Raw genomic sequence first — 23,485 nt, 5'->3', positions numbered from 1 at the left:
TCCTTTTTCATGAGTATATCGTTGCCACCTGTCAGGTTTAGGCATAAGTGACATTTCCACTACAGTGGAAACCAGAGGTTTCCATTCACTGCATCATGTTTGTTCTCATTTTCTAACCTCGAATAAGACAAAATATGGGTAAATTAGTTACCAAAATAATATCTGTTAGATTAGATTAATGAGAGGGGGAAAAAATTCTATAAAGATAGATATAAAGATTTCTGTTTGTTTTCGGTTAAAAAAAAGAAATTCACTTATGATAAGGTTAATGAGCCTTTACAACAATCTGGGGAAGCCCAGATGATGATGCTATGGCTTGGTAACAGTTGGGGTAAATTGGGGGGTACCTTCTGGGTGTATTTTAAGGGAACACCAAAAACACACTGATTTCTTTGTGGCATAATCTTTCAAAAATTTCATCTAAATTTTACACATCTGATGGCTTTTGTAAATTTTTTTTCTTTGGTGCAGGATGTGATGCATACGACTTTTACTGTCTGGGGGCCGCACATCTGCATTTCTACCCTCTTAGTCCCTCAAAATTAGGTCCTAAATTAACCTCAAGGTCTAGTTTAATTGATTGTGGTTTATGGTGTGCAGACAAAACAAAATATAACACAAGGTTACATGACAACCTCCAGCATCCAATAGAGTCTCTCTTTAAGTGAACATCATTTTAAAGGTTGTCAAAAACATTCCCAGATTCCTTAAAATTTCAAATAGACTTTCTGTGTTTGGGTCTGTGAGGGCGGGGCTCGGGTAAATCACTGTATAACCAACAAAAGCAGTAATCAGAAGCTGGGTTAGTCAAAGACTTTGAAGCTGTTCCCTTAGAAATGTCACAATTGGGATCATCGATCTGAGATTTCAAATGTTTTACAACATCTGCTTGTGCTTTGTGGTTTATATTCTGTTGGGAAATGGTTTCATCTTTTCTACTGTAATACTGGGAAGATCTGCAGGCTTTTTGGCTGCTTATTTTTGTGTTAGTCGTGTGTTATTTGGCTGGCAGAGCTCTTTGAACCTCACTATCGCATTGAGTGCAGATAAGGCGGCTGTTGTGATCTCACTGTTTTTACAGAATCCCACAATAACACACTCTGCAAACAAAACAATTACAAACTAAATTGCATATAGAGATAGACAATGGATGAAAGAAGGAGGAAATTACTTGTTGCATTTTGCTGCGCCGTTAAACGTATTCACAGCTGCAATTTCCTCTGCTTTTGCTTTTTTGCCCCTCTTAATTCTGAGAGATGCTGTGCTGCATTTTCAGATTGTTTGGCCTACTTCATGTAGTCAGACAGGTTCTGTTTAATTTATTTTTTCAGGACTGGGTAAGGGTGAAGTTGACCAAAAAAATGCAGTTTAGCACAGAGGATTCATGATTTAATAGGAGGGGCAATTACATTTTCAATTGGATCCCGGTGGGACTGGATAAGCTTTTCCTCTTGTAAAAAAGTGTTTACTGTTGTCTTTTTTTCATCTGATATTAAATTGTATGTGTTTGATGCGAAACATTTTGGTTTTAAAAAAGCAAAAACAGAGGAAATCTCCATTAAACTGTATGACACCAAGTTTTTAAAGTCTGACACCTTGCTGATCCACTTGTGGCCTTTGTCTCCATGTGTTGCAGTCTTCCACGCAGGAGTTTTACCTCATCTGTAGCAGTCTTTCTCGCCTGGGGCTGGAGCTGGAGGCTCTTCTCCCAGCTATCCAGTCACAGATCCGCTCCACACTGCTCCAGAGCCTCTTATTGGATACTCCTGACCTGCTAGCTCCAGCCCACAGCTTCCTCAAGGTGCTCAATGAGAAGGCAGCAAAGTGAGTAATCTTAGAGCAAGAATCTTTTTTTTTTTTTTTTTTTTTATGGGTGAAAAAGGAGGGACTGTGTGTAATAAGCATATCAACTGTCACATCAAGCAGCCGAAAAGCTAGAAGAAAATACTGAGATGTTGGAGAGTTACTAAGACATAATGTTCAAACACAAACCGTATCAAAACTCTACATTTTTATGACATTGATTTATGTTGTGTGTGACCAATTATTACTAACTTACAACAGCAGTGACTAAAAATGCGTTGTGTCTGATTTAAAATAAATTGTGATGGGGGGTGGAGAAGCTTGAATTCAGCAGATTTTTGCTGTTTGCTGCAGTTTGTTCAAAAGCTGCAATGTCTTCAGTCTTTTCATAAATTTAAATGGCGCAACAGATTTTCTGTTCACACATATGTGTATTCTTGTTGAAAAAGTTTTGAAAAGATGTACTGATCAGGCTTTTCCTAGCCAAGACCAATTTTCTGTTTTTTTTTTCTAGTTATGAGCCACAGATTCTTAGTTTCACCAACTTTTCTTTCTGATTCTGTTTTTCTAGGGATTAAACACGGAAAAAAATAAACAAATGTGCTGCAAGTTATTTGATGAATTTAGTAGTTTTGAATCACATACAAAATTGGATTTTCCCCATTTATGCCTCAAAACATGTTTTTTCGTTTTTTTATATTAGGATTTAAAAAGCAAATCAAATGTCTTGCTGTTGGCTTTTGCATTTATAGACCAAAACATGTAAAGAGTTCTTAGTTTTTATTTATACAATTAATTAATAGAAAAAAAAATGTTTTTTAACCAAGCTGATCAAGGGAAAATTAGTTGATTGAAATCCCCATATTTGTTTTTTGTTTTGTTTTTTTTGACAGAAATGGAAGTAAACCTTCAAATCTTTCACACCATCATTTTGCATTTTTGTTCTCTTCAAGTATTAAATAGTTGCACACACGGCCATAACTTCTGAAATAAATGCTGCATGCTGATATTAATGCTGTTTACGATTTATAATTACCTGAAATATTAACTCACCCACGTTGTTTCACAGTAGATATTACTAAAAGCCTGCTGATACATGGTGCTTCTAGGAGAGGAATAGCTAAGCTTCAGTGGGTTGCAAAATATATTTTTCAAGCATATGTTAGTTTTTGCCCTTTATTAGCTGGCCACTCATTGCTGGATCTGACTTCTGGATCTGAGGACATGCATAATATCGTATCATGGGTGTTGCTTCCCAGCAGCCCCCCATTAAGCCAACCCTTTGAAAGCTTTATGGACGTGCCCTATGAGATGAGGCTTCACACAGTTTCTGATTAACAGCTGGCATCAAGAGCAACAGTTAAATCCAAGTGTTATATATTGACAGATGGATGATTCTTTTTCTTATGGTTCAGACAGTCAAGTTGGCTCATTTGTCATAAACCGAGGACTCACAGATTGGCAGAGGGATGTCTTATATTGGGCATTTCTGCAGGTCGGGGAATAAGACGGAGCTCTTCTCAGATTTGTCTGGCTTCCCGGTGCTGCAGGAAAGGATGAGCCAAATCCAGTCCGTCCTCTCTGAGATTCAAGCGCACCGCAAAGAGGTCCGGTTGGTGCTGAAGTCCCCCGCGCTCGAATACACGACTGTTTCTGGACAGGAGGTACTGCCTGTATCTGAGTGTGGGAGAGATTAAGTGACCATTTGGCCAGAAGTCCCAGCTGTTTGTGTGTCTGATTGGAGCAAGGCTGATGCATTATTTAGACTGTCTGCTCTGCTCGGATTTATCATCGGCTTTCTCCTCTGCTTCCAGTTTCTGATTGAGGTGAAGAACTCGCTGTCATCAGTCGTTCCACCTGACTGGGTGAAAATCAGCAGGTCAGCTCACTTACTGATGAAACATACCATCAAACACTTCTTACAGGTTTCCCAGCAGGTTTTCTATTTGTAAAATCCAAACCTTTCCAGACTTGAGTTTCTAGATGGTCTCTGCAATTTTATTTTATTCCTGTTGTGGACATTTGAGTGTGAAAGGTATAATCCCCAAAATGCTTTGCTTAGACGTAAAGTAGAACCAAATATAGATACTTTAAAACTCATTTTGCATTTTTATTTTTTTAAAGAAAAAAACAGAGCAGAGTTATGGTTTTGTTTGACCTTTTAAACCAGAACCACATGGTTAGGTTGAGAAACAAACGATAAAATGGTGCTTTTTTGATCTTAAAATAGACCAAATAATTTGTCTGTTTTCAGTGATTACTGATGGCTAAACTTTTTAAAAAGTGGGAAGTAAAAGACAAATGATGTCATATAAATGCAAAAAGTACATAATTTTTCTGTAAACAATTATATTTTTAATCCTTTCAGTTCAAACATCCCTGTGCTCCATTACCTTTTTTTGCCATAGTTATCAGGACCTTGAAAAAAGCTAATGCCATAATTTTTATTTACAAAATATCAAATAGTCAATCCCTGCAAAATTAGTTTAATCAATTAATGTTAGAAAATATACAAGTATTTTCAATTCCCAAAGGGGGAAATTAAATTGTCACAGTAGCAATACAGAGTCAGAGGTGTACATCTGGGAAGATAATTTAAAGGAAATTATTAATGGAGACAAATAATGCAAGCAAAACATCTTTTTGCAACAAATATGAACGCACCATATACATAGAAAAAAGAGAAATACTCTCACTAAATACTTTGTTCTTTACATAGTTGAATGTGCTTAGAACAAAATCACACAAAAATTATCAAAGGAAGTCAAATTTTTTAACCCATGGAGGTCTGGATTTGGAGCCACACTCAAAATTAAAGTGGAAAAACACACTGCAGGTGGATCCAACTTTGATGTAATGTCCTTAAGACAAGTCAAAATGAGGCTCAGTAGCGTGTGTTGCCTCCATGTGCCTGTATGACCTCCCTACAACGCCTGGGCAGCTCCTGATGAGGTGGTGGATGGTCTCCTGAGGGATCTCCTCCCAGACCTGGAGTAACACATCCACCACCTCCTGGAGAGTCTGTGGTGCAACGTGGCGTTGGTGGATGGAGCCAGACACGATGTCCTAGATGTGCTCAGTTGGATTCAGGTCTGGGGGAACGGGCGGGCCGGTCCATAGCACCAATGCCTTCATCTTGCAGGAACTGCTGACACACTCCAGCCACATGAGGTCCAGCATTGTCTCACATTAGGAGGAACCCCAGGACCAACCGTACCAGCATATGGTCTCACAATGGGTCTGAGGATCTTCTTCTCTGTACCAAACAGCAGTCAGACTACCTCTGGCGAGCTCATGGAGGGCTGTGGCGCCCCCCTCCCCCAAAGAAATGCCACCCCACACCATTACTGACCCACTGCTAAATAATTCATGCTGGAGGATGTTGCAGGCAGCAGAACGTTCTCCACAGTGTCTCCAGACTCTGAAATCTGTCACATGTGCTCAGTCTATGAAGAGCACAGGGATTGTTCTCTGGAAAACGCCAAACGTCCTGCATAGTGTTGGGCTGTAAGCATAACCCCCACCTGTGGACGTCAGGCCCTCATACTATCCTCATGGAGTCTGTTTCTGACCGTTTGAGCAGACAAAGGCACATTTGTGGCCTGCTGGAGGTCATGTTGTAGGGCTCTGATGGTGCTCCTCCTGTTCCTCCATACACAAAGGTGGAGGTAGCGGTCCTGCTGCAGGATTGTTGCCCTCCTACGGCCTCCTCCACGTCTCCTGATGTACTGGCCTGTCTCCTAGTAGCGTCTCCATGCTCTGGACACTACGCTGACAGACACAGCAAGCCTTTTTCCCACAGCTGGCATTGATGTGCCATCCTGGATGAGCTGCACTACCTGAGCCACTTGTGTGGGTTGTAGACTCCGTCTGATGGTAGCACTAGAGTGAAAGCACCGCCAGCGTTCAAGAGTGACCAAAACATCAGGCAGAAAGCAGGGGAACTGAGAAGTGGTCTGTGGTCACCACCTGCAGAACCACTCCTTTATTGGGGGGGTCTTGCTAATTGCCTCTAGTTTCCACCTGTTGTCTTTTCCATCTGCACAACAGCAGGTGAAACTGATTATCAATCAGTGTTGCTTCTTAAGCTGACAGTTTGATTTCACAAGTGTGATTGACTAATACAAATTGTGGATATGTGTTTGTTTCCTTTCTCCCAGTTCATTCCTATTTGCGTTTTGGTAAAAAAGGTAAAAGGTAACCTTTAACATCGCTTCTACCTGACAATCCACACTGATGTTATACAACGCTTCTGAATACAGGCTGGGAAATAAAACCATACAGCAGATGCTTGCATCAATTCGTTTCACCCACATAGCCGCACCTTGAATCATCACGTTTTTGCTGCAGGAAAAGTTGATCGTGATTGATCCATTTCTCTTTTCCTCGTGAGACCGGTTGAGTCCCAAAAGATTTACAAGATAGCAACCAGAAAAAGAATCCATCCATCCCCGCTTCTGGCTCTCTGTGTGTATTTTATCTGATCATTGTCGTCCCCCCTGCTAACATACCATATTTACACTGTGAACATCAGATCAATATCTGTGGAGTTAAAGTAAAGGGTCATTATTGTTGTTGCAGTTACTTTTATGGATGAGTTATTTAACTTAAATGTTGTCAAAACCTCCTATTTTTAAGTGCTGGGCTTTTTTTTTTTTTTTTTTTTTTTTTACATCAGAAAATTGTAAATTTTAAAACCTTCCCCAAAAACCTCGGTAGTGTATTGTAAAAGTATAATGCTTGAAAGAATTTAAAAAGTATTATTTAATTCCTTAAACTTTTAGTGTTTTAGTAACATGCCAATGTATTGTATTGGTAAATTATTTGCCTAATCGTGAAGAGAAATGAAAAGGTTAACCCTATTTTATTCTGATACGTAAAATCCACTTTTGCTTTTTCAAAGTAGAGGCAGGAGATGAAATGTGTTAAAGGATAATAATGTCTAACAAATATGAAGGTTTGTGTGTGAAATTAACAAAGTTAAGACACCCACATAAAACGATTTAGCACAGTGGAGTCGTTGTTTTTTTCCTGAAGCAAAACTTTTACTCCTGTTGTCCTTCTCTTCCCCCTCCGGGTCTTCTGCAGCACCAAGGCTGTGAGCAGGTATCAGTCTCCTTTCCTGGTCGAACGCTACAAGAAGCTGCAGCAGCTCCGAGAGCAGCTGCTACTAGACTGCCAGAGGGAGTGGACCCGATTTTTGGAGTACGACAGAGGCAACTGCACACACCAACACAGACACACTTTTTTTTTTATGAGGAATTCAAATGAAAAGCTGCTAAAACACATAACAAGTCTGTGGTTCAGAGGTATGGCTCCACAGCTCTCAGCCTGCCAGAATTAGTCTGTTTAAGTCAAGCACCCTGTCAGTGCTGTCTGCTCAGGAACCTGTATGCACTAAGCTTAATTTACACTTGAAAATCCTTTTTCTCTCTCTCTCTCTCTCCTCCCCTCTCTCTCTCTCTAGTCAGTTTGGGGAGCACTACCACGCCATGAAAAGGGCTATTAGTCACCTAGCAACCATGGACTGCCTCCTTTCATTGGCTGAGGTGGCTAAACAAGGGAATTATTGCAGGTGATATCCTCTTATATTGACCATAAATATTGATGCACGTGCCTGGGCATACATTCTGTGTGTGTGTCTGGGATTGTTTGCTTCTCTTATGTGTATAAATGTGCATGTGTGTGTGGTGGGGAGGGGAGGGGAGGGTCGTCCTGTGTCGTGTCCTATAGACTCTGACAGGCTGTATGTGGGTGTATGCACCAGGCTGAGCACTGTGCTCTGCCAGAACACCAACATCTCTCCCACTCACTCACACAAGCATCTTTATACTGTCTATTTCTGCACATTCGATTTAAGCTTTTTTTTTCTCCCTCCATCCACACCGTTGTACTGAATGCGTTTTTTTTTTTCTTCCCCCAAGCAGCTTCCTTTTAACCCCAGCTCACTTTAAATATCGTACTTTTTTTAAAAATGTTGCATTCAGGTATAAAAATTAACGCTAATAGTCTGGAGCGTGCCAAAGCTGGAGAAGAAGGATGCATCTGCGAGCCTGTCGAGGCAGATTGAGCTGTATGGAGTTGGGGGGACTTTCCATGAGAACACCCAACCATCAGTGTTTTGACCCTCAGCTGTGGTTGTGAGATAAAGAATATGACCAGAACATTCTGGATTCAAGTGGCTGATATGTGGTTTCTCTGCAGGGTTACTGGACTATTTCTTAGAGATATTGAGAGGAGCTTTGTCATCTTGGTGTAAATCTGCTGCTCCTCTGCATCAAGAGGACTCAGTTGAGGTGGTTCATGCATCTCACCTTGCATGCATCCTGGTGAGATGTATCCTTCCTATAGAAGGTTTTCCTGGCATCTCCCATTTGGAAGAGACTTCAGGATAGACGCAGAATGCACCAAAGGTGTTAAAATCCATGCTACACTGGGAACACCTTGGGATCTCTCAGAATGAGCTGGAGAAGCACGTCAGGGATTCCCCCCAATAACGGTGGAAAACGGATGGATGGATTAAAGCTTTAATGTCAAAATGACACAGACAACTGTCTGTTGCTAAACCCCCCTCCTCCCCGCCCCAGGGGGCTTCGGTACTGTGGCTGTTGGGAGATTTCCTGGGGCTCATCTCTGCTCTTCACTGGGATGGGGGAGGCAGCTTTCCTTGTGTTGGTCCCTCTTGGGCACCTTGCTCTGGGGGGGCCATTTCGTTCATCTGGAGTTCTGGTTTCCCCAGTGTCTGCCTCAGCGCTCTGTGGTTGGATCTTTGGCTCCTCACAACCACTATTGAGCCTTTCTGTTATCTCACATATACTGTAACAAACATCCACACATGCTTATCTTCTATATAGATAAACACTATAATTAGCTTTGGCTGTCACTACATACATCTTGGATTATACAGTACTGCATATTTTTCAGTGATGGTATCAAAGATGTTGGTTGTTTGTACCCGTGATTTTCTTTTGGCCATTCTTTTTATATCTCTTTCTGCAGGTGTAGAAGCAGACTCCAAGGATGTTATCATGTTCTCTTTTTTTTTTTCCATCTGCCCTATTTTTGTTACATTTTCTGCCTTTTAACATTTTGCCTCATCTTTTTCTCCTCCTTTCTCTCTCTTTTACCTTTACGTTTCTGTGTCCATTGAACTTAAAATAATCTCAAAATAATATCCAATACATTTTTTTGCATATATATCAAGCAGAGCGAAAGCATTAATGCTCCACTTGTGAAAGTAAATCAGTTGGTTTCTCCTTTCATTAAGACAATAATTCTATTGTCTATTCTATTGTATTCTATTGCTACACTGAAAAAAATAGTGTTAAATTAGTTCATTTAAGAATAAGAATGAGCTTTATTTGCCAAGATGAAGTGCACAAATAAGGAATTTGACTTTGGTTTCACACGCTCATAGCATACAGACATTTAGTGTAAAAACGTCAGAGGGGTTCTCTTACATCTCCTCCACAGTTTAACCCGCAGGTTTTCTAGAGCGTTTAGGTCGGGGTTTTAGGGCGCTCATGGAAGAAGTGTGTGCTGATTTGGTGTTTTGGACAACATTCTTGTTAAAATCTTAAGTGATGACCCATTTTAGATTTTGGGCAAAGGCTACTAGATTTTTTCTTGTAGATACCTCTGTATAATGTTTTTAATAATTATTTAGTGTTGTTCATTTGATTCTCTTTTAAATCTTCTAGTATTTCAAAGAATCAATTATTCCACGCACTCTTATTATAAAGCTTTTAGGAGATGGATAGGCCCATGGCTTGACATAACCTCTGTTGTACTTAAGCTTGGTAATGGGGTGGTTTTCCACATATTCATTTTTTCTTGCATCTTAAAAACTTAAACATTTTAATAAGCTCAATGTTCGTCTCATCTGACCCAATCACACTTCTCCAGTTTTATCTCACTATACTATAGTAACTGTGGTTTAGCACAATACATTCACAATTATTTTAAAGGCATTTTTAATGGTAAATATTATGCACGTCACAGGTACATTTTCCTAAAAATAACACTTTTATTAAAGTTTTTTTTTTCACCACTGAAGAAATATAGTCAAATCAGAAGCAGCATTTAGTTCTTATGCTCCACTTATCTGGAACAAACTCACAGAAGACTAAAAGTGCTGAAACCCTGAGTTTGTTTAAATCACGGTTAAAAACCTATTTGTTTAGATTTGCCTTTAAATGTTAGGGTTGAAGTTTGTCCAACTTGTCTTATACCTTAACCTCGTTCTACTATTCCCCTTCAATGTACTTTCCTCTGTAATGTTTTCTTTTCTAATGTTCTGTTTATGTACAGAACTTTGGATTGTCTTGTTACTGAAATGTGCTTTACACATACATTTGCCTTGCCTTGTCTTAAAAGTTGGATTTCTCTAAAGAATATTCAGTGTTACAATATGTGAATGTATTTGAAGGAAAAATCTAAAGTGTTCTTTTACATCTTTACCTGGTTTGCTGACATTTTTGTGCATATCTGTTTAAGCCTTTCGCTACAGAAGATTAAAAACACCCTCAAGGGTATTTTTCATAAATTATCCCAATGTGAGGAAAATCTTTTACCTCAATCTAAAGCTGTTTCCTTTTTTTATTTTTGTGCTCTCAATTCTCAATATCTGCCGATAACATTTAAAAGGATAAAAATAAAGAAACAGTTCCCCCTTATATTTCAGATTCTGGGCATGTATTAGTGTTTTTTTATTTTTTTATTTATAATTCTGTCTTTACAAATTCACCAGCTCCTTACATGTGAATAATGTTTACTTTGTTTGTTTTTCCTTTTTCCTTCTTCTGCACAATCCTCTTCAAAGTGTCAAATTTCTTTTAAAGTCTTTGCTATTCGTTACCTTTTCACAAGTCATTAAGGTTTAGACGGAGACCGGTTATGCAGATAGGAGATTGAAAAAAAATTGGGGGGAAAAAAATCTCTTAAGAAGTAAAACTGTGCCTTTAAATTGTGTTTTTTTTTTTTTTTTTATTGTGCGCTCATGTCACTAACTGACTGCTTGCTCTGTGTTTAGGCCAAAGGTGTGTGAAAAAAAGCAGCAGATTATGATCACTGATGGCAGACACCCTGCAATAGATTTATTGATGGGAGAGCACAGCCAGTATGTCCCCAACCACACTAAATTACAGGTACAAACACACACGGACATATTCAAATGGCTCTGAGACAAAGGGCTTTGCACGACACACGCTCACACACACGCATACCCACTCGCTGACTTCCTCGCTCGGTGCTCGAGTGGGTGTAGGTTAATCTTGCAACAGAAGCACAAGGCAGTGGGAAGAGAAGCCAAGCTTTTTGAGTCCACCCACCTCCTCAGCTGTGCGTGCGAGCATGCAAATATCTCATTCTAGTCACAGTTGGTGTCTTCTTCTCCTCTTTCTGTTTGTTTCAGCACAACGGCAGAAGGACGATGATAATCACGGGGCCCAATATGGGGGGCAAGAGCTCCTACATCCGGCAGGTTGCACTCATCTGTGTTATGGCTCAGATAGGCTCGTACGTTCCGGCCTGTGAGGCCTGTCTGAGTGTACTGGATGGTATTTACATCAGGTATGGCCACAAGCTCACACACATTTAGCTCCCCGCTTCCAGGTATCTCACATTTCTGCATTGAGTTGTTTGATACAGTCCAGAAATTGCAAGCGGTATTACTGACATGAAAACAAGCCACTATATTTTCCACGTAACTTTTCATAAATGACTCATAAACAAACAAACAAACAAAAAGCTACTGCATTATTGAATGTTTCTTTAAATAATTGTGCTATAGATCTGACAATGGTTAAAAATCAAGGCTTTGGTCAGTAAAAAAAAAAGAAAATCATGATAATGTGAATTTAAAAACTTTTCCAGCTATTATTGTAATCCATATCCTGTGCAATTCAATTGAAAAATAAACAAATGTGTAACCGGGGAGAGGAAGTCCAACACCCTGGATGCACAAGTGTGCATGTCTTTAATCTGATTCAATTTTAGCATTCTATCTTGTTTGGTAGGACTCCATCCGCATGCCACATCTTGACTTGCTAAAACAGATCCATTCTGGCTTGTATTCAATATTTGTAAGAATTTGACAATTTGTCTCCTGTCCTCGACCTTCTTCAGTTGATCCTAAAGATTGTCACACCGTTAGTTTCTGTTCTGGCGAAGCCGATGTTATGTCTTTTTTTTTTTTAACAGGGATGTGTCATTATCTGACATGTAATAGTAAATGTGTAAAAACAACAAGAAGGTTTATGTAAAAGTTTTGAAACATGTTTTAAATCAAGACACACACTTGCCTAATACTGTGCTGGAGGTCTTTGTGGTCCTTAGAAGTTTTTGAGAAAGATCCCCTGCTGTAGTTCCTGTGGGCTATGTTTGCCTGTGTGGTTGAAGCTAACAGTAACAGATCCTCGGGTTTGTTCCAGTGCTTGATTAGATAGAAATCTGTGAAAACTTGAGGTTAACGTGTTCTTTCTCTTGCTCTCTGAGGGGTTAGATGCAATTTTGCTGTGAGGTAAAAAGTAGCTGTGCTTTAAAAAAATGCTGCTGGAGAATTTACACCATGGAGATTGTGCTGGGATTAAAATATATTTTTATATATAAGGGAATAAATTGTGTCATGTCCATCCTGACAGTAGTCAATACATTATGTATTCAGAAAAAGGAGGTTAAAAAATTGGATCTCTGTGGGAGCTGCAGGCCTGTAAAAACTTGAACCAATCCCTGCAGTTTGGTCCGAATGGCAGAGATTGGTTTTTCATACACAGGAGCCTATCCATAACATCATTTAGTGTGGAGCACTCATCGGAGTGAAAACAATAACAATAACTTATTTTTATAATGGTAGAGTGGCCAAAAACTGCCAAGTCGCAATATGACATGCTGATAGACTCCTAATGAAGACGTTTAAGTGCTGCTATTGTTTAAAAGTTGTCAACAAAGTTTTGAATCATTGCAACCATGTTATATTAAAGGTCTCAAGATGTGATTGCATGATTTTCTCTACTTTTGTTAATAGGCACAGTAACCACACACCACACACTAACCCACACCTTCACTCTAAAGATTCATTATTAGTTGTTACCTTGTTATTGATAAGGACACTGGAGAAGAAGAGGATGTCACTCTCCGCCTCTCATGCATCTAATCTCACTTTCCCTTCCTGTGACACTGGGTTTATTTTTAGGTCTGACACTCAGAGAAATCCCATCTAATCCATTTTGTTCCTTCCTTACCACAAGGAAGGTGTGTAACAGCAGGGAAAAAAAAAAGAGCAAGCGTGGTCTGACACGGCTGACTCTATTGTTCCATCTCAAATCGATGCAGCTCGATTCAGCTCTCCCCGTCTGACAAACTCTCAGGCAATAAGGCTTTATTGTTGCAAGTTTTTTTTTCTATTTTATTATTATTATTCCTATTATGATGAGAGTAGCTATAAGCCCCCTAGTCCTCTCTGCATATTGGTATGGAGTGCAGGCCAATATATGGTCTCTTTTTATTCTGCTTCTGCAACGCTCTCTGATTTGACGTAATGGCCTGCAGATGTGTTTAATATTTTTCTTGTGGGTTTAGGCATGTTCTCATGTATTAACCCTGTGGGATCCAAAGATGGTGAGCAGTACGGGTTTGAACTCCAGTTTTTAACTGGGTTTTACATCTTTAAGATAAACTAGCTGGTCGAGTCCGTAAAAGTGAAGTTCAGGTTGAATGCATTTGATATTTGAAGGAGTAAAGTTTTCTTGAAGAAAATCTTGAGTATGTTAAATGGAAAAGGATAATCTGAATGTATATGTATGTAAGTACGTGCTTTGGGTAGGAAGGGGTTCAGTGTCTTACCTAAGATCCACTTACAGATCTAACAAGCTACCTGCGATAGGAATAGCCACCGTTTTAGTGCAGTTTGCACTTACAAGGGACTTGCCGTGTGTTTTTGCCCTTTGTAAATAATTAGCTTGCAGCAGAAGATCTCAAATATGTGCACAACATTGTCAGATTTTGCCAGGTTACTATAAATGTGAAAAAATGCTTGTTAATTTTTATTCACCTTTGATGTATATCTTTAGCATTTCAACGCCTTGTCGCTCCTCTGAACATTTTTTCACTGCTGGAGAGTCTGTTGGCAGCTGGCTTTTCACCACCGCATCTATTGTTTTGCAATTCACTTGATGATGTAAGGCCTGCATGCAGCTGCCATTGCAAACGCTTCCATGAAGTTCTCTATGCAGAGTCCTCGAGCTGATCTGAACGGCATGTGAATTTTAGAGCTCTGTAGACAATCATTGTGCAGAAATGTGCAAACTCTGTCCCTAAGTACCCGGTGACCTCTTTCTGTGTTTTTATGTCGCCTGCTACTACTTTGTGGACGAGTTGCAGTGATTCTCAGTTAATATACCACTAAGAATTGACTGTAGAATATTTGGTCATGAGGAAATTTCATGGCTGGCATCTTATCATGTAACGCTGTAATTTACTGAGAAGTACTTAGATCAGCGGTAGAGTAGGTGCATCATGTTGAAATAAAAATAAGAAACTACGAACAGACACTATTGGATCGTCTTGGAACAACTGGACTTTTTGTATAGACAAAAAAAAAAACTTATTTCTCCCCGCATTTAGAATCTAAAAGTAGTTTTTCAGAAACAGTTTTCAGTCTGTCAAGTCATAAACAAATTTAATTATTTTAAGTTTGGATTAGAGTTAATCCGTGTTTTCGGACAAAGCTTTGACATGTAATAGTTTTTAGATATATTGGGGTCAATTGCATCTTTAGAGGTAAAACTACATAGAGGTTTACTCAGGTGTGCTTGTGTTTTTAGATTTTTTAGTTCACTTTAATTTGGTTTATAGATGTTAATAATGTCTTTATCCTGGCAACCTGCCCAGGGTGTACCCCACCTTTCACCCAACGCGTGCCGGAGATAGGTCCCAGCCCTGCCGCGACGCTGCACACACAAGCAGCTGTAGGCAATTGATGGATGAATAACGTCTTTATCTCAGGAATGAATAATTAATTTCCTTAGGCGAAACACACCCACATCATGTATCTGCTGTCGTCTCCTCTCCCCTTTGCTTCGGTGATACTGTAAGGGTCTAATTAGACTTTTGATGCTCTCTCCATCAGAGGTTATGATGCCGGGGCAAATCTGCCGGGAGGATAAACGCTCAATCAGTCCCTACTGCTGTGACAGTCATAATAGACGCAGCAGCTGAAATTGCCTCGTCACATTAGAGAAGCAAATGTAAATTAGAGCTTGTGAGGGGATTTTGGAGTTTATGTTTCAGGGGAATGATCAGACATTTTTGGGTGGAGTAAGGGGATGGTGCATTGATGCCTCGTATTAAATCCTATCCAGGCGGATCCAGATGCCTGATTATAAATGAGGACAAAGAGAATAATCTGGATTACAATTGTGTCCTGGCTTGCAGACCCTTATGATTTTTCTGCCCTCTCCACTGTCACACAGTACTGTATCTTTTTATGTTTTATGGCTGACGGGTTGTGTGTAAGTTTCATGCAGGCTGACAGATGCAGATTTGTATGTCCATGTATGCCGCTGCTGTGCTTTCTTGTCGGTATTCAATCCTGAAGGTTACAGAGCACATTCTTTCATGCCTCCATGGTTGTTATGGAAACAGCAAGAGGAAGCAGGATGTAAAACTATGTTTTAAAATGACCTTTAATTGACAATGCTTCCCCAGCAGTGATTAGACTTTCGTGTGCTGAAATCTCCTGCTTGCATTTGGACTTGTGTCTGGTTCTGGAGTTCAAAACACGCAGCCAGTCTCCAGGAATGTGAGTGCAACAAACAAATATTGGTCCATGCTCTGCTGCCAAGAAGTCTGTGGGTAACATAAACACCTACAGGGGCAAGTGTGTGTATGTGTGTGTGTTTGTGGGGGGGGGCGGGGGGGGGCGGGGGGGGGGGGGGGGGCAGTGTCTGTTCTACACCAAGTCATTCATTTGTGAGTTTTTATAGAGCTGTAGTATTACCATGGCTGTGCTGTCTTACAGGTGGTATGGAGGTATATTTAGGCCTTTTCCATTTTATCAGACACAAAGGTTTTTATTTTAAATGTTTTTTTTTTTACATCACGGCATTAACTTTGCAGAAGTATATGACTCAAAATAGCGACAGACTTTTTGGCAGTAAGTGTGGGTAAACTTTAAAGCGTTTACATTTCTGCATAAAAAAGTGTCTGTGTGTGTGACATCTATTTATTAGCTATACTTTGCCTTGCAAAAATATGTATGTCTCTAACTTTTTTACGTTTCGTCGAGGTACAGCCATAAACTTTTACATTTTTTATTTTTATTTGGATTTTTGATTTATAAACCATTATTAATCAATGTGTGATTATGAAGTGAAATGAAAATGAATCACTTGGATTCAACAAAGAAATCTGGAAATAGCCTCCCATTGGATAATTACTGCATGGATGATTATATTTGAGCTGGCAACAAGTTGTGAAAAAAATTGGGTTAAATGTCCAACACATGTAGCCTCAAGAAAACCTTAGATAAATGAGGCAACAATCAGAACAATTCTTCAATTTGTCCAGATTTACTGTGTTCTTGAGTGATGGGTGCATGATGTGATGCACCCTGTAGGAGTGCAAACCTGTAAGGGAGATGCCTGAACACATGGCAAGAGTAAAAACTTGCATACGCCGAAGCTTTTCATTCAATCTTACTGAGGTTGAACTATTTTGCCAAGAGAATGGGCAACATCTGTGGTCTCTAAATGTGTATAAATTATGGAGACATACCCCAAAGGCTGTAAAAGGTGGTTCTACACAGTATTGACTGAGGATGGCTGAATACACATGTAGGCTTCACTTTTCAGATTTCAATTTGTATCTGTTATTTTTCACCTCACGATGAGGTACTGCTTTGTGTTGGTTGATCACGTTAAATCGCAATTAAATACTTTTAAGGTTTAGGGTTGTAATAAGACATAATGTGTAAGGGATATGAATAGTTTTGCTAGGCACTGTACCTGCAGCTAAATGTGCCGTGCAACTCTGTCTTTTCTTATTAGCTCAGTGGCTGCTGTTATAATAGACCTTAGATCTTGCTTTCATTGAGCTATTGGCAAATACTGACCAAATTCTGATCCTGCCATCTGAATGTTGCAGCTGAAACAGAGATTAGTCACATCAGGGAGCATTTGTTCAGTCTGTTGTTGTGCTTGTTTGAAGTGCCTGTGTTAATTGTAGCCTTAGTTTCCTGTTCTTAGCTGACAGGATCAGCACCTGGTGTGATTTTCTGTTGCAGCCCGGGTACTTTAAGGTTTGACAAGATGAATGTATTTTGTACACTTTAGTTATCACGATTGGTTATTTGAGTTAAAGTAGCCCTTTTGCTCCCTCAAATCAGTTTGTCTATTCTTCTCCAATCTCTGACGTTAGCAATGCATTTTTATCCACAAATTAATCTTTTTTTGGTCCTGTCGCTCTGAGCCAGTGAAGTGGTTGTGAGTGAATATACCAGGAAAGGCTCTGGTCAGTCAGCCTTCCTGACACTAATAACCATAAAATGTTCAAAATCACTTCAATCCCGTTTCTTCCCCATTCTGCTGCTTGCTTTGAACTTCAGCAAGATCTAGATGCTTGAATGCATTACGTTAGAAGTATGTGAATCGCAGAAACGTTGTTCATCATTTAGATTAGATTAAACAGGTGCACATAATAAAGAAGCCAAAATAAATAAATGGAGCTTTGAAAAAAAAAAATCTCTTCACACATTCTTCTGCCAGGTTACTTGTTTTTGTAAAAGGTTTAGGTCAGTCATGCACAAAGGATGGACATATTTGGCAGCTTGTTGTACAATGATAATAAAAGTGGAATTTGGCTAAACATGTTTTCTGAACAGGTGTGAGATGTTGACTAATGAAGTCTATTCTGAGAATCGGTGAGTTTCTGTGAGAAGGAGGGACTCATTCAATCCAGCAGGGCAGCCAGTCGGTGGAGAGTCGCTGAGTTTTTCTGACGAGCATCCCTTCACCAATAGGCAGACTCTGGCGTCAGACTCTGTTTAACCGTTCTGTCTCCCAGCGTGGATCGGCTGTAGTTCCAGGCATGCATTCAGGCACAGAACGTGCGAATGAAATGCGGCAGCACGCCTGCCACGCCTCTTTCCTGTAAGGCATTTGTGGTGCAACCATGGCAACGCCCGCTTGTGGTTCATTCACAGGAATAAATGAAAGTCAGTTCCGAAAAAGGCTGATTTGTACGTGTGAAGCATAGACTGGCAGAGAGATTTGGTCATGTGTTTGTTTTGGATGAGTCAAACCACTGTCTGATGGCAGGCTTTCACAGAACCAGATGAGCGCTTAAAAAGGTTTTTACACCTGGGAAGAATTCAGTATGTTAGTGTTGTAGCACTAATCTGACACAGTTGTTCACATACACTTAAATTAGTCTTTTTCACTGCTTTCGCTTCTCTATGACTGGCTGTGGGATCCATACAAAATCACTACACTGCAAAAAGGGAACTAAAAGTAAGTAAAATTGTCTTGAAATTAGTGTATCACTTACATTTCCCTGCTCAATTTGAGTAGGGAAATGTAAGTGATCTGCCAATGGAATTAGATTGTTTCCCTTAAAATAAGAACAACTCATCTACATCTTATTTAAAGTGCAGTATATCTAATGATCTTATTTTAGCGGTAAAAATACTCATTCCATTGGCATATAATCTTATTTACCTTCTCAAATACAAATAGGCTAATTTAATGAAAATATTACGTACTTTTAGTTCTGTTTTTGTAGTGTAACTATAAAGGTACATCTAAAAAAGAAAATTGTGAAAAAAGTGATGTATTGTTTTCACTAATTTCTGAAACTGATTCTGATAGATTTTTATTCTTTGTAATGTTGATGACTGGCTTACAGAAAATGATACCCATAATTCAGTATCTCAGAAACTTTTAATATTGCGAAAAAGTCAAATATTGGAAACTCATGGTGTCATACTCAATCAGCTAATTATCTCAAAACACCTGCAAAGGTTTCCCAAGCCTTTAAGCTACACAATCATGGGGAAGACTGCTGACTTGCCAGATGTCCAGAAGACAGTCATATACATCCTTCACAAGGAGGGGAAGCCATAAAAGGTCATTAGCTACATTTACATGGACAAAAGGAATCGGAATAAACGGGGTCACGTAAACAAGAAAATCGGAATATGAGGATCGGATCAAGCTCAGTTGGAATAAAACTGTAATCCAAATGAGAGGGATGGTTTATGCCGATTGATGATAATTGATAATAACACTTGCCAGGCTCAAATTATTCTGAATGTGGCAAACTGACCCAAGTACACATGTGTGCATTGGTGAGTTGCTGGAAATACATGGAAATACGTCAAGAAGCAAAACTGTTGCTCCGATACAACCGTTCTGTTTGAAAAACAACAAAAAATAAATAAATTATTGTTGCTCACTCAGTAAGTTTTAACCGTAATTAGAACATCATGCAAGTCCATACTAGGTGCTCGGAAGACAAACAAACTCGCATAATGCTGCTTTTTTTTATTACTATTTTTTGTTTAGCAAAGACGGAAGAACTTCTTCGTCTGTGTTTTTAGGGGAACTTGATAACTGGGCATTTCAGAGTGGTTCTGTTCTGAATGTGCGTATACAGAATAGAACCACTGTGCGTATACATGCACATTATGATTGGAATAATTCATTGTGTGCCCATATAAACGGTATAATCTGATTATTTAATCCATATACTTTTTAATCCGATCAGGAAATTTTGTGCATGTAAACATAGCTATTGTTAAAGAAGTTGGTTATTTACAAAGTGTTAAATCCTGTTTATAGAAAGTTGAGTGTAAGAAAAGAAGATGAGACAGCACACCCAAAAATGCAGATGATCTGAAGGCTGCTATCAAAGCAAACTGGGTTTTCTGAACACTTCAGCAGAACCACAGGCTAATTGCCCAATGCTACGGCACATCGATGCAGTAATTCATGCAAAAGGAGCCCCAACAAAGTATTTAGAGCATAGAAATGAGCATCATTTTCAAAAGCTTGACATTTATGTTTAAAATATCAATTTTATATGCATATTTAATGGTCTCATTTTGTGAGACACAAAATTTTGAGTTTTACTTATTTATAAGACATGACCATCAAGATTACAAGAAATAGTCTTCAAATAGTTCACTCTGTACTGAATCTACATAGTAGATTTACAAGTTTTACAAGTTCAAAACATTGAACCTTTTAACACTACTGTAATTTTTTCACCCTTTGTTCACAGGCATTCAAGACCATCTGTATATATAAGTAATGTTTAGAAGTTTTGGTATAAACTTTTTATCTTTACACAGGTTTTTCCTTATAATTGAAAATTTTGTATTTTTTGGCCTAAATTATGATTATTGTTCACCTGATTGAGAATTAATAATGTTAAAATGCTTAAAAGAGAACCGTTTTTCAAAAATATCCAAATATTTGTAATGCAAACATTTGATGTGCTAATATTAATCTGCGTTTTGTTCTTTTCACACTTTTTTTTTGTGTGTGACTCAGATTGTAGATCAGTCTATCCATTGAAATGCAAGGGGTAGAGTAGCTGGGAAAAGACTGTTTTGTTTACGGCATGTTGTGAAAAGCAGATAAGACTGACTGCATTTTCTGTTGTTCTTTTTTTATATATATGCAAGTAGCAGGTGTATTTGAACATATCCACACTATGCTGAGCGTGTGGATGGATCTCACTAATTGTCTGCCAGCTGTTATCTACATTGTGGCATTTGGGTACATTCTGTTCCTATTGGAATCTCCTCTGTAGTCACTCGTGTGTGTGTGGAAATTTTCAGTGATAACCTGTTGAATGACTTCACACTCAAATTACTGGCAGAAACATACAGTATCTATAGTGCTCCAAATTGTCATGTAAAGATCTCATGTCATCAGGATAACCTGAGCAAATAAAAACAATATTTTTTTAAATGGGGATTTATTGAGGGAAAAAAAAATCAAAACATGTAATTGAAAAAAAACATTTTTTTTTTCAATTACACTAACTACACCCAGAACTGGTTACTGTCAGAGCTGTAAGATTAAGAAATAACTAGGAAGAGAACCTGTCTGACAACAAAAAGTAGGCTAAAAGATCTTACAAGCTACAGCTCATGGTCCCATCTAAACAAAATTCAAGAACAGATGAAAAACGAAGTCGGTGACGTCCATCAGGGTTAGATTAGCTTTATTTGGCAAGAAAATTGACTTTGGTTCCACTTCACTCTTAATGAAGACATTCTAAGTATAAATATGGAAAACAGGAAGTAAAAATTAATATATATTTGAGTCTATGTTTATATATATATAATGCTTTTATAAAAGAGGAAGACAGGGTTAAATTAGTGCAAATATGCACAGTATTGATCTAGGCACCCTGACTGTAAGGTATTTCCACAGAGACAGTTTCATAGTGGTCTATAGGGCCAGCCTGAAGGTAAAGTATCCCCAAACCGATGTTTGGGATCTGCAGAGATGTTCGCTGCCCTTTTTTCTAGACCTGTGCAAATCCTAAATGGAGGGAAGGTCAGCACTGATGATCCCCTCAGGTGGCATTTGTATTTATTTATTTTGAATGGGGACAATGCGTTTACATAGCAAATATATATATATATTTGTACGGCTACAAAAATGCAAGATTATAGCCGAGGCTAATTTCTATCCTCTTTCCCCTGCCGGGTCTGGCCCAGCTACCCACCACATACCAGGTCACTTAGCAACAGTTAACAACAGTCATTAAAAGCATACATTAAAACCACACAATCTCCCACAAAGACACATTTCCACTCATCTAACCCTCCTTCTCATGCCCTTGCCCCCCCCCCCCACACACACACACACAGCCCTTCTTCCTGTATCCTCACCCCCACATATCCCTCCTACCCATATCCACGTCCAATCATCTTACTGCTCCCAGTACCCCCTATAAAATCTATAGCAGCCTGTAGATGAAAGTTGCCTGTTGACCTGATTGTTCATTTGTAGTTTGGATCTTTCCTATTTTGCGGATGAGTCAAACCACACAGTGATGGACGAACACAGACTAGACTGAATGATGGCAGTGTAGAAGATGACCAGCAGCTTCCGTGGAAGGTTTTACTTCTTGAGCTGCTGCAGGAACTACAGTCTCTGTTGGGCCTGGGAAAATCACTCATTGTATTCCCTCACTCTGGTTATCTTTGTCAGATGTATATATATAAAAAAAAGGTTTGATGGTCTAAAACACAGGGGAAAAAAAGCAAAGACACAACAATCTGTGAGGAGGCAAACACCTTTTCAGATTTGTGAATTGCTTGATTTATCCTGCTGGATGTGTCACGGTGAAGAAGGACAACAGTAATCAAACCTGAAGGGATGCCTCATGAATAAAATGGGGACCATGCTTTTTGACAAAAGTATCAATGGACTATTTGAAATTGAATGGATTTTTTTTTTTTTTTTTTTTACAATCAATATTTTAATTTCTCAGATCCTTAACAAATGTATACAGTGGGTGAGCATTAATAGATTACAGTGATCATGCCACCAAAGCTTTTTTTTTAAATTATTGGTGACAGATTTAAACATTTGGTCTTTTGACTGAGTTTGGCCGGTTTGCTTTTAGCTGTCTTTGTTTTTTCCTGATATCCAGAATGGGGGCTTCGGACAACATCTTCAAAGGTCGCAGCACGTTCATGGAAGAGTTGACAGAGGCGTCGGAGATCATTTCCCAAGCATCAGAACGCTCGTTGGTCATCCTCGATGAACTCGGACGTGGCACGAGCACTCATGATGGGATTGCAATCGCGTATGCTACCCTGGAATACTTCATCAGAGATGTAAGTTGGTCTTCAACAATTGAGCACCTCAATAAGTAGACATACAGAGAATCTGAAACAAAAATGGTAATATGTAGTGAATAGAAGATGTCATAGAAAAGGGAAAAAAAAATAAAAAAGTGATTAATGGATATCCAAATATTTAGTACTATGAACAATATTGTTCTACTTCTTTTTAAACTGTGTCTGTATACCTGCCATGCTGCTCATGGTTATTTATTTATTTATCTACAATTGCACACATCATTCTATGATTACATGTTATGATCCTTTTATGATTAAATAATGGTCAGAAGTGAGAAATGGTAAGCTCAAGAAAAAGATACAAATTGAGAATTCCTTATGTTGATTACCCTTGACAGTGAATCATTGACATAATCAATAACCGCCTGTGAGCGTACTGGGAATTGAGAATCTAGATCTGCAATTATTGGTTGTTTATGAACTGTTTCCTTCTTTTTGTCAGATTTTATAGCATAGTACTGAACAGGGTGGCACAATATGAGGGAGGTCTGGTGGGGTCATGACAACAGCTGGGATTCATTTTTCTTGCTGCTCTCTTTCTCACCTTTCACCATCAGCTGCATCAGGTGTAAGCGTCTACTGCAGTGAGACCACACCTGTTATGCAAAGCTCTATCACCACACTTGGAATATAACTGCGGACAAATATTGTGTTCTGAACTGCCCGTTGTAATGCTAATATTGCACACATTAGGACTGCAATAACTATATCTTTGTGGTAAAGGTTGCCAACAGATCTCACAATATTAAAATGCCACAATATCTCTCATCAAAGCAAAGGGTCTCAGAAAGCGCTATACGA

The 23,485-nt window shown here is 39.0% G+C and overlaps 1 protein-coding gene across 1 annotated transcript in view; it reads left to right on the top strand.

The window, feature by feature from the left end:
* Positions 1-23,485, top strand: part of msh3 (mutS homolog 3 (E. coli)) — a 59,623-nt gene that overhangs the window by 18,148 nt on the left and 17,990 nt on the right. The window contains exons 14-21 of the mRNA XM_036143925.1: positions 1,637-1,824; positions 3,299-3,467; positions 3,618-3,682; positions 6,892-7,008; positions 7,271-7,378; positions 10,835-10,949; positions 11,216-11,373; positions 22,474-22,660. Coding sequence (XP_035999818.1) covers positions 1,637-1,824; positions 3,299-3,467; positions 3,618-3,682; positions 6,892-7,008; positions 7,271-7,378; positions 10,835-10,949; positions 11,216-11,373; positions 22,474-22,660 — 1,107 coding nt within the window. The remainder of the gene's footprint in view (positions 1-1,636; positions 1,825-3,298; positions 3,468-3,617; positions 3,683-6,891; positions 7,009-7,270; positions 7,379-10,834; positions 10,950-11,215; positions 11,374-22,473; positions 22,661-23,485) is intronic.

This window comes from Fundulus heteroclitus, chromosome 12, assembly GCF_011125445.2.
Source record: "Fundulus heteroclitus isolate FHET01 chromosome 12, MU-UCD_Fhet_4.1, whole genome shotgun sequence".
Classification (NCBI taxonomy): domain Eukaryota; kingdom Metazoa; phylum Chordata; class Actinopteri; order Cyprinodontiformes; family Fundulidae; genus Fundulus; species Fundulus heteroclitus.
The sequence above is the reverse complement of the archived record's forward strand: the minus strand, read 5'-3'. Positions and strand labels throughout refer to the sequence as shown.